General features: G+C 38.6%; 1 protein-coding gene across 1 annotated transcript; it reads left to right on the top strand.

The window, feature by feature from the left end:
- Positions 1 to 9,974: 9,974 nt before the first annotated feature.
- On the top strand, positions 9,975 to 11,819 carry LOC134881943 (complement component C1q receptor). Its single transcript, XM_063909552.1, has one exon. The coding sequence runs from the start codon at positions 9,987 to 9,989 to the stop codon at positions 11,817 to 11,819; it is 1,833 nt and encodes a 610-aa protein (XP_063765622.1). The 5' UTR covers positions 9,975 to 9,986.
- Positions 11,820 to 11,833: the final 14 nt, after the last annotated feature.

Genomic DNA, 11,833 nt, shown 5'->3' with positions numbered 1-11,833 from the left:
TGGAAATAGAAAAATGGAGGTAGCTACTTGTACTCTCACTTTATAATGGAAAAATCTGTGTGTAGATAATTCTTTGAAGTAGCTCTGCATGTGTGTCCTCAGTGGTGGAGGACTGTCTCACCATAATTCCTGTGATTGTAGGGCACGTTTAAACAAATACAGGAATTTTATCTGGATTAACATGAATTTCTTTGGCACTGGCTGTCCAAATATGGTTTCCGGCAACTTCAACATAAACAGGTAACACATATCTGCCAAAGTCCGCAACATTTAGAACTTGACTTCTTTAATTAAGTTGGAGTCGCTTTCTATTTATCTGAAGGGCAAACCTCACTCATCATTGCCAATTAAGATAAGATAAGATAAGATAAAATAAGACAAGATAAGATGTACCTTTATTAATCCCAGTGGGGAAATTCAAGCATTTAAGCAGCAACAGAGAAGAGGAAAAACAGTACAGATCCTCACAGGGATATGAAACACAAATTTAAATTAAAAATTAAAAATGGGAAATTTATAAAAAAAATATATACAGATAAGTAACGGTTTTAAAACAAACTATTACAACAGAGAATAATAAGTGATGTGGGCATATATACATTAGAAGTCCGTATTGTTAGAAATATAGGCCTACACATGTACTGTATGTGTGTAGAAGAAAAGTGCAGTCAAAGTTATTGTGCAAAAGTGTAGGCTTGATGTTCAGTCCGGGTCAATTAACACAAAGCAATGAGGTTCGCAATGTAAGGAAAAACAGCATTGTTGGTAGTATCTTGATGTTTTTCTTTAAAGTACCTTTCAGGAGGTGTTTTAAAGATACCTTGGTTGGATGAGTAACTTTATTATCCATTTTGATTTTATCAGAGAGGATGTAAACAAAACAAAACCTAAGGGTTATTTTCATTATGTTCGCTCCAATTTAAATTGTTTCCTTATTACTTGTGTAGTCATGAACTGTACTGTATTAATTATTAATTAAAAGCAAGCTCTGTACCCTGTTAATGAAATAATTTCCAACCTTATATCCTACTGCAATAAAGTCTAAATGCAGGCATTCCAACCACAGAAGTAACATCATAGGTTTTATACATACTGATCACATAGTGAGAGACACAATAAATACAAATTATAATTAAACCTGTATTCATCTATTGTGACTAATAAGATGGTAAACATTTTGTGAAATTAATATTATTGCTATAGCCTACATAATAAATGTAAGTGGATTGCAGCCCCCAAGACAGCTGGATATCCATCATCTAATCTTTTTGTTATTTACAGATACAAATGTAAAAACACCTTAATTGGTATGTTTTATGTTTTCTCTCCGTTAGTGTAAAAGAAGTTGTTATGTAAGAAAATATAGGGAAAACTTCAATTATGTTTAGTAAGATATTCGCGTAAACACAAGAGCACATCATGGAAGGTACTAGGGGGGGCCAACAGGGGCCAATACCCCCGTAACACTAAGACCGGTCGACCCTCGAAAAGGAGACTGTATGACAATACTATTTGTGCTAGTGTTGCAGCAAACACTATGCAGTACAGTAAGTTGACAAAAATGTGTTTGTTTTGTTTTCAATAATGTAAATTAATAAAACTGACACATTCTGTTACTAAAACATATACCAGTCGGTCTTGGTATTTGTTTTCTCAGAAATATTTGTATTTTAAGAGTTTTTATGTGCACTTTGACATTATGCTAAATTTAAAACGTTGGAATCTTGAACACTGTCTACAGTGGAATTGTCACTCCGACGCAAAGCGGAGGGATCTTGATCACCACTTTATACACGGCCAGATACTAAACCAAGTAACGACTCGACTCCCAATATTAATTGAAATTGTATTTCTTCCGATAAGAAAAAAAAACTCTGTTCCACGGCGCACCAACAGCTGGAACTGTCACAACATCAACTGTAGGCCCTACGGCAGCACTGATCAAAGTTTTCTGTTCAAGTCTGTTCACAGTTTCTGATCCACTAACAGGTCCTTAAACCCTGCAGAGCCCATGCAGTGTTCCTGTTAGTGATCACTTCCTGTCTGTCTTCTTCTGGAGATTTATCTGACGTCCTGCACTAAGTATTTTAACATCTGTTCCTTTCTCTTTCTTGATCCTCATTAACAACGGACAATAAATCCTTGACAGCGGTGTGTACTACTGGATTAACAACGTGTCACATGTTCTGAATTGACCAATCAGAATCGAGTATTCAACCAAACCATGTAATATGGCACACTAACGCATAGCATACTACACAATATGTGCTGCATAAATCAATGATTAAGTATGTCAGTGACAGCAGACTGTTATCTGTCAAGTAAAGAGTAATAATACATATACTCTGCATCACGTGGCACTACCGTTTTAAACTACCGTTGAATGGAAAGTTGTTTATGGGAAATGTTAATTCACTTGAACTCTTCCGCTTAAATTATTTTTTTACAGTGTTATTTTGAGGCAAATTAAAATTGTTACATGTTTGAGTGTTCATTTGTTGTCTACAGTACATTACAGTGAGCAATTGGAAAGCATAAAAAATGAATTTTGTGCCGCACTGATCAGCTGTAATCTGTTATACTTCCTCCATGTGGTTTGCGATCATTTGGGTCCATTTAGTTTGTTTGGTTGGAAATATATCCATTGTTATTGTTCGTTCCCTACATGTTAGCCAACAGGAAACTTAGCCGAGCTTGTGAGCAGTGTTGTCAGATTGGTCATAAAGAAGCAACATTTGTTCATAAAGTAACATTTATGCACTAGGTCCATTAATTCAAATATTTAATTGCATCTGATTGCATGATGTCCATAGTTTGCTAATTGCAAATTAATCATATTTTATAATCTGTTCTAAATTTACTTTAGTTTTTAAAACTGCATCACCTGCATGTGGACAAATATGATTGCTTCATTCAAAATGTATGTTTATTATTATTGCAACAATCCCCAACAAGGACAAATGAAAGTTATTTTAATTTAAGGTAATCACACTGCAAGCTGATGTCAGTCATTTAGCTTTTGTTATTGAACGTTTTCTGCTCATGGAGTTGTCCCAGCGAGTACTACTGAAGACTCAAAGTAGCCTACTCCAGTGGAAACTGAATTCCCACTGACAGCTGGGCTTTGAGGTTGAAGTTGCCATTGAAAAGACCCGTTTTCTATTCATATGATATGTTTAAGTTTGAGATCCACAGCGTTCGGCTCCATTACTTCCCCAAAATAGTCAAATTTGCCCATCAAAACAAATTAGTGGCATTAAAATGAATTTGTGTTAACTTTTTGTTAGAGTATTATGGCATTGTGTTAATGGCTACGTATCTGTTATACGTAATATATGCATCTGTCCATACCTCCTCATTCAACAGTGTAAAGTATTTAAATACTCTCAATGTATTCCACATATGTATATATTTCACATCCTCAAATCTTTATTGTTGTTATTGTAAATATTCTTCTCTCTTTTTGCACTATTTTATTTATCTTATTTGCACCATGTATGTTGAGTTGTTGGAGGAGCATGGGACATAAGATTTTCATTGCCAACATATACGCTGTATCTGCTGTTCATATGACCAATAAAACCTTGAAACCGTGAAACCTTGAAAAGGTTGCATGCTTAGAATGGATTGTACTGTATAAATGTATTTTTTTATCATGCTACATTACTGAACCTAATTTATTTAGCTGCCCAACAACCCTTTAGCCAAAATGGTGTTCCAAAGGGCCACAACTTGCATCACTTCACTGACAGTATGATTTCTTTACAGTCCCAAAATGCCACAAGTAACTTCAATGTTTTTGGGCAGTATTGGAAAGTAGCGGTGATGCTGATGACTCCTGCCAGCCTTATGTAAAGAGTCTAAGCTGAATCTGCACTACATCCTTGCACTCCCTGGCTTTATGCAAGCACGGTGTGAAACGCCTCACTCATGTCATCAGAGAACCGAGGGAGGGAATGCAGAGTGACAAATACTCCTATCTCACTTACTGCCAAGTTCAATGAGGTGTAGATGGACTGATTAGAAGTAACAGCCAGCAAAGCTTTGCATGAATTCTTCTTCTAGGGAAAAGCCAACTTGCTTGGATCTGTCCATAAATAACAAAACCTGTCTATCAGAAACTCCAAAACAAACTGAAAAAATAAAAACAGTGTCTTGCTGGTATCTGAAGCAGCAAGTGTAGAGAGTTCATCTAGTCTTTTGCAGCGTGCAGATTAAACTAAGGATGCTTTTATATCCGGCCACTGTTTGCCTACAATAGTAAGCTTCATTTGGGTTGCGATACTTAAAAGAGGTTGTTGTTTGGCCCGCTTCCAAACAGATTTTGTTTTCTTTTTAGATTGGAGAGCATACAAACTCATCGAAAGATTCAAAATAAGATAAGATGGACCTTTATTAATCCGAATGGGGAAATTTAGGATTTAGGATATTATGATATTTATAATAACAGAGATGTTATTTTAACATGATTGAAAAGGCTTAAATAATAATACATCTGTCTGCTGAAATCTGTTCCGGCCTCTCACAAAATCAGCAGATCATAAACAAGAAACACAGATCATGTAGGTTACAGCACTGTCCCTATTGTGCTCATTTTCAGGTTCATATCAGTATTTAGAGTCTCTGCTGTGACATGTCTCCATGTTAAATGTTCAATAAGCTCTCTTTTTCTGCAGCACCTCTTTTCTGCACACATACATGTGTATATTTTTAACAATACTTTCGTTACTTATCGGTATATATATTCTTTTTTTGGTTTTTAGAATTTTTTTAGTTGAAATTTGTGTTTCATATATTATTCTAACTCGTATAGTCATTTTTGGATAATCCTGGACGTTTTTTGTGTGGCTACCACTGAAGTCAATCCAAGCTTGCTGTAATTTTACATGTCTGATTTGTATTGCAGATGAATCTGGTATGTTACATTTTAGTATCACAAAAGAACCCTTGTGTTTTTTTAGACACATAAAATGAAGGGATCATACAATCAAATTCTTCATGCTGGTTCTTGGACAGCAGCCCTATACTCTATACTTGACAAGCTTTTGGACATACAGTAGGACCCGCATGGACTTGTGTTTATTAAAATGGCAACATGTCAGTGCATTAGCTACCACTTGGTACTGGCAAATCACTGTTCATCAGGTCTCCACTTCTTCAGTTGAAATTGTGGTGTATTAAATCTGTTCATATATACAGTTAGTTCCTCTCTGAGGTCATGGAGAATGCAGAGAAGATGTCGTTCAGGGGCCATATGGTGGGCAATCGAATGTTGTATAACAACTTCCGAAGTACGTTAGGGGTCCCATATGAACGGACACATGTCACTTAATGAGACATTCAGTGTCATTGATTACCTACTGTGAGCACACACACTTTGGTCACGCACACACATTTTCTCCTATAAATTGCATGCACAGAGACAGTTCTGGGGGACTTCCACAATTGGCTCGGGGAACCTCGTATTGCCCGTGTTGGTGTATAATACTACGCCGTTGTAATAAACTTTATTGTTTACAAGCTGGTGTCTCCGGAGACTTCTTCATCATCTTCACAAACACCGCTACAAGATATATCTCAAAATCATTGATGATATAAAATATTCAAGTTTTAATTCAAATTGTAATGGCAGTCAAATGCTTGTTGAGATATTTTAGACTGGACAATTGTGATGAAGCAACTGCCATACAGACTTTTCCTTCCAGAGAGCTAGCTGCTAGCATAGCCAAAAACTGCCCGTGCAGAAATTCATACCAGCCTGTTGAGCTTTTCCCGAACACTTGCAAATTACCCTTGGAATTCAGAGATGGGCAGTGTGCATCAAGATGGCAAAAATCAAAGAAAACATTGGATGGATTTAGCAAAGATGTTTGACTCAAATGAGGAATCTTTTGAGCACCAAAATTGACTACTAGCATAGTTAGTATTATGCATGTTTCGACATACATACATTTATTTCTTAGCTTGATCTAACTGACATTAGCTGGCATGTTAGTGGTTGGGATATACAGTATAATAAAATACTATAACATATAATGGGATTTTATGGTAGATAGTGGAATTAAGGCTTAATTTCAAATTCTGCTGTCAAAACTTTTATTTTGCTAATGCTAATTCTTGCTCTTTTGTAATTAACAAGCTTGTTATGCACTGGAGCTTTCAGGTTTCTTTGACAGCATTTGCATATTAGACAGCAGGGGCGGCTGGCCCATAGGGGGCGATAGTGCACCGCCCTCCTTAAGCCAAACGAAAAAAAAAAAAAGAGAGAAAAGAGTTTATTTTGCCGGTCTAAGTCTTAATAGTATAGTCCAAACAGCAGCCTGAATATCGCTGCGACAATCAGCAGCCTGGATGTCACTGTCCAACCAGTAGCCCCGCCCCCTTGGGGCGATATCAGTCAGATTGAAAATCGCCCCAGGCGCTCTCATAGACTTACATGTTGAGACTCGTTTTTTCAAAAATCGAACGATACAATGCATTTCTATGGGCTCCGGGGGGGCTTGCCCTAACGTGATTTCGTCATACGCAGTTACGCACTGATGCGTGCTCGGACGTACAGCGCGCGCGTCTGGCGGAGACCTGTAAACCTGTAAACTGTATAGTGGTAAATGGAATATGTTCTGGAAAATTTTGATTAATTACAGTTTTGATTATAGTATAATTTGATTTGATTATTGCTATGGCATCCATGATGGCTATAAATTGTAGACTGTGCTAAAAGTGATTTCAAGGGCAAACTATTAGATGACAAACTATCTGTTAATGTGTGTTTTATTGTGGAACCAAATGTATTGTATATTTTATGTCTGGGGTTGCATCTAGTGGTTGAAAACCAAATTAAACAATGAGATGTGACACTGTAAAGCTGGCTATCTGACTTTTATTTATTATTATTTTACCCATTGAATGGGTCATCTTAGCCATCATCACAACTTTTGCCCCCCCTGAGAAATTTGTCAGGAGCCGCCACTGTTAGACAGTCATTGGCTTTTTAATTTTTGGCGAACAAAATGTAGCTTACGCCAGAAACAATTTCATCTCAGATTCTAGGGCAGAGTGAAGACATCGCCGCCTTCAGTAGAGAAATATGAAAAACACCTCTGTAGTGACAAAGACAGTATAATTAATTTGAGACAATTTACGGGGTATAAACGCAAACAATAAAGATACATTTTTGAGTTGAATGGATCTTTCAGAATAAGTAGCAATACATAGTGTCAAATTAGCCTTTAACAAGAAAAAAGTTCTGCATGCAAAATCATTACAATATAAATATGTGGGGCATGACAGGTGTCTGTACTTTATTAAAGTAGCCGATGTCAGTCTTGTTTACTGCATCTGTATAGCTTAAACTCTGTGCTAAAGTTAGACTGTGATATGATTTGAATGACATGACTTTGTTTTGGATTTCCTAAAAAAAAAACAGGAAAGTGGAAGGTAAGATTTTAACTGATAGCCAAGTCCTATTATATAAAATGTTAAATGAGTCTATAGCAATTTCTTTGAAGTATCTTCCTGTTTGAGCTCAGTGGGTGGAAAACTGTCTCACTATACTTCCTATGATTGTAGTTGGGGCATTTCCTGTGATTAACCAAATACAGGAAATGTTGCCTGGACTCACAAATATCTTTGCTTGTCATCCAAATCAGTACTTTCAGATCCTTTAACACAAAGCTGATACACACTTGTACCCAAACGCATAATTATTTAAAAGCAAAACAAAGAAATGAGTTTATGAATGCAAACAGGGGAAAACAATATGTAGTAGTATATTTATCCAAGGTAAACATGAGGAGAAATAAGACTACTTTTTAAAAGAACCTCAATTGACTTAATTCATATATTAATTTGTGTGTTAATTAATATGTAGGAGCTCCTGCATTTTTCCAGGTTACTGTACCCAAACATCACTCTATCATTCATAGCTAGGCCTATAGGTGTGTGTGTCGGTGTCGGTGTGTGTGTGTCGGTGTGTGTGTGTGTGTCGGTGTGTGTATTAGTCCTGTTGATCTGTGTAGCAAAAGTAAGGGAGTAGGTCCCTTTCGTATCTTTTTATTTGTAAATAAACTAATGTAATCTGTTTTTGGAGACACGCTCATAGTTAAACGTAGGAGTGAGAAACCCTTTTTTAGGTTGAGTCCCTTAGAGGCCTGTATTTTATTTTGTTAGGTAAGTTTAGAACAAATTGTATGGTTTTTTGTTTGTTACGTTGGGATTGCCTCACCTCCTTAACATCGATTAAGTTTGCTGAAGGTATTTTTCTGTCACTGACCTCTTCTTGGGAGTGGGAAGAGGAGGGAGTCTGCAATTTTGTGCTGTAGCTAGGTTCCCCTAGACCGGGGTGTAACATATCTAACATTTTATTTTTTAAACAAGTTTACTATCAGTGTACAATCCAGGGATGTGCAATAGAAATGGAGTGTTGCTCAAATTAAAGCAGAGCCTCCTGCCTCATGAGTTAAGAATTGATGCAGATTTGTTCGCCATTGAAGACAAGTCCCACTATGTAAGCAAGATATGCAACATCTCACTCCTGTTATCTGAGAACTGAGGGAGGGGCTCAGACTGACTGATTATACAATCTCCCTCACTGACATTTCTTCAGTGACTTTTATCCAATGCACAGCTGATGTTTGGTGACTCCAACTCATCATTGTAATGACTGTCACTATGCAGTAAAGATTTCTGTACTTCTGTACCATAGATAACAGGATCCCTCCCACAACCTGGAATTAACCCCACTGACTGAGACCTGGCAAGATAAAAATAGTAAAGTTGTACTATGTACTCACTCACTAAATCAAGTTCATCCATCACTACACCTGAAAATACTGTAGGTGTTGGATAACTCTTGTCTTCTTTTGCTGTATAATTATACTGTGACATAGAATCTTAATCCATCGAAGTGTAAAATTGGCTTTTTAAATACTTTCTGAGTAACTGTCAATGTGATTGTTTCATTATTTGTAATATTCATGTTGACAGTCAAACAGACCATCTAAGAGCAGCATGTTATTTATAACACTTCGGTCCTTCAGATCCACCTCAGCCGGTTTCTTATCATCCCTAAATCCCATCTCCGCAACGTTGGGGACAGAACATTTCCTGTGGCAGCTCCCTGGTTTTGAAATTCCCTCCCCCAAGATCTCTGTGACTCCAAGACTCTCACACTCAAAACTTATCTCTTCTCCTCTGCCACTCCCCCCCCCCTATCAAAACGCCTGTTGCTCGTCTTTGTTTGTCCTTGCTTGTTTGTACTCCCCCCACCCCGACCCTGCCTTATATTGTAAAGCGACTTGAGTCTGAGAAAAGCACAATATAAATACAATTTATCATTATTATTATTAAGAAGATAAACACTCTCATATATATGTATAATATTCGATTTCTGCATTTTTCAAGTTCCTAAAGTTTGAACATTTACTTTTCTTTCATTGGACAAACAATTTATGGACTGTTCTTTTCCTTATCTTGGTAAGAGTGTGTGTATGTTTAATTATATTTAGGGAGCACCTGCATATTATGGAAAATGGAAAATGTAGCATTGGAGAGCGATGAAAGGGTAACCTTCATCTTTGTTGGTCTTTCTTTGTCTATTTGTCTGTTGTTGTGTTTTTCAAATGGAGAGACCTTGTTAAAAAGAAGGAAAAAATGAGTGTGTGTGCGTACATGGGAGTGTGAGTTATGTTTGCCCGGATCGACAGCACAGTGGCAAAGGTCACAGATTACCTCTTACAGCTATTGTGCATCAATCCACTGTGACCCTTGCATGCATAGCTATTGTGAGGCCCCACAATCAAGGGAGTCAGCTTAAATGCCTAAAGTCTGCTGGGGCCGGAGACATCTGGAGACGCAGTCATAACACCGCTGAGCCTGCCATTGTTTTTTTCTTTCAGAACGGAACTGGTCAGCGGGGGAAAGCAAAAGAACCCATAACAGTAGCTAAACATGGTTTCCGTCTTTAGTTTGGGTCCCAAACAGGATGCATGAGCATGAATGTTAGTCTCAGACGCTTACTTGTTTTTGGCTATGAATGGACTACCACATATTGGTCGCATTTCTCCCCAAAAGCTCCCAGGGACCTTCTGGGTGTTACAGCTAATTTGTTGATCTCTATGGCGAAGATGTTGTGGATTTTTCTGCTGCAGCTCATCAGCAGCTTTGCAGGGTTTTCTGAAGCTGAACATGAGACGCTGTGCACCTCCAACGCCTGCTTCACCCTGCACATGAACATGGTGCACTTTGATGAGGCCGTAAAGAACTGTGTCCACAATGGAGGATACTTGATGACAGTGAGAGACCGACAAGAAGAGGATGTGCTCCGTTCGCTTCTCTCGCAGATCCAAAGAAAAAGTCCGGACAGGGCTCTTACATTTTGGATTGGATTAAAACTGCACAAAACTGACTGCACGTCATCTAACAAGACTCTCAGGGGGTTTAAGTGGGTGTCTGGGAACGAAGATTCTAACTACTCCAACTGGTTAAAAGAACCTGCCAATACATGCACAGAGAGATGTGTACAAATTTACATCAAATCAGGTGAACTGTTATGGATCGACAGAAAGTGCAAAAGCCCTACCTTTTATGCGTGTAAGTTTTATTTCAAGGGAATGTGCAAACCTTTAGCTTTGTTGGGGCCTGGAGAAATAAACTACACAGCTCCTTTCTCAGAAGAGCCACAAAGAAGTGACATGCAATCCTTTCCCCTAGGGACATATGCAGATATTTTATGTAGTGACCAACAGTCTCAATACTCTGTGTGCATGGGGGCGGACGACACCTATCGTTGGAATGTTCCTGGTCCACTTTGCAAAACAGGAAAGGAAGACTGTGAAAGAAACAACGGTGGATGTGAACATTTGTGCCACCAGGAAGCAGATGAGGTTAAATGCTTGTGCAAAGAAGGTTACAACCTGGATGAGGATGGATTCTCTTGCATTGTGAAGGATGTGTGTGGCGTGGGCACCTGTGAGCATCAGTGCGTGACGACGGAGTCTGGGTATTTTTGCAAGTGTCCTGATGGGTTCAGACTGGATGCAAACCAACGGAACTGCTCTGACGTCGATGAGTGCCAGTTACAGGTCTGTGAGCATCATTTGTGTGTAAACACACACGGAGGTTACACCTGTACATGTCAAAGCGGCTACGAAATGGTTGCCGGTACTTGCATTGATCTGGATGAGTGTGCGCAAGAAAGATGCGAACACAGCTGCTCAAACAGTATTGGATCCTTTTCTTGTTACTGCAATGAAGGCTTCAGTTTATCCCAGGATCACCATTCGTGTGAGGACATTGATGAATGCGTCAGTAGTCTCTGTCAGTTTGAATGTGTCAATACCATCGGCAGTTTCCGGTGCACCTGTCCGAAAGGCTTCTACCTGGAGATTAACAGGTCAAACTGCACTCAGGAAGTGACAGCAACATCAGCATCTTCAACAGAGGAGCCTTACAATGAAGAAACACAAGAAAAATGTACAGAGTCTTTAACCAGAACAACAGAGGAGCTCCAACACCAGTCCCCTCACACCAACGCGCCGATTCTGGACCTGGTGAACCTTATGCCGGACGATCAGGAGAACAACTCATCAACAGGTGTGGCTGAGTGGATCAATTCCAGGGTGATCGTCTGCGTTCTTGGTTCAGTCATTCCTCTGCTACTTTTGGTTGCAGTGACAAAGGCTATTGCAATTTTTCGGTGCCATCGGTCTAAAAAAGAAGCCAAGAAAACGATAACTACTGATGGCTACTGTTGGGTGTCCTCTGGTTTGGATCCGCGTTTAGAGAAACTTTACGAGTCGATCTTGACTGATGACCTATAGCATGATAGTGATGG

This window comes from Eleginops maclovinus, chromosome 19 (genome assembly GCF_036324505.1).
Source record: "Eleginops maclovinus isolate JMC-PN-2008 ecotype Puerto Natales chromosome 19, JC_Emac_rtc_rv5, whole genome shotgun sequence".
NCBI classification, from domain to species: Eukaryota; Metazoa; Chordata; class Actinopteri; order Perciformes; family Eleginopidae; genus Eleginops; species Eleginops maclovinus.
This window is presented reverse-complemented; position numbering and strand designations above follow the sequence as displayed.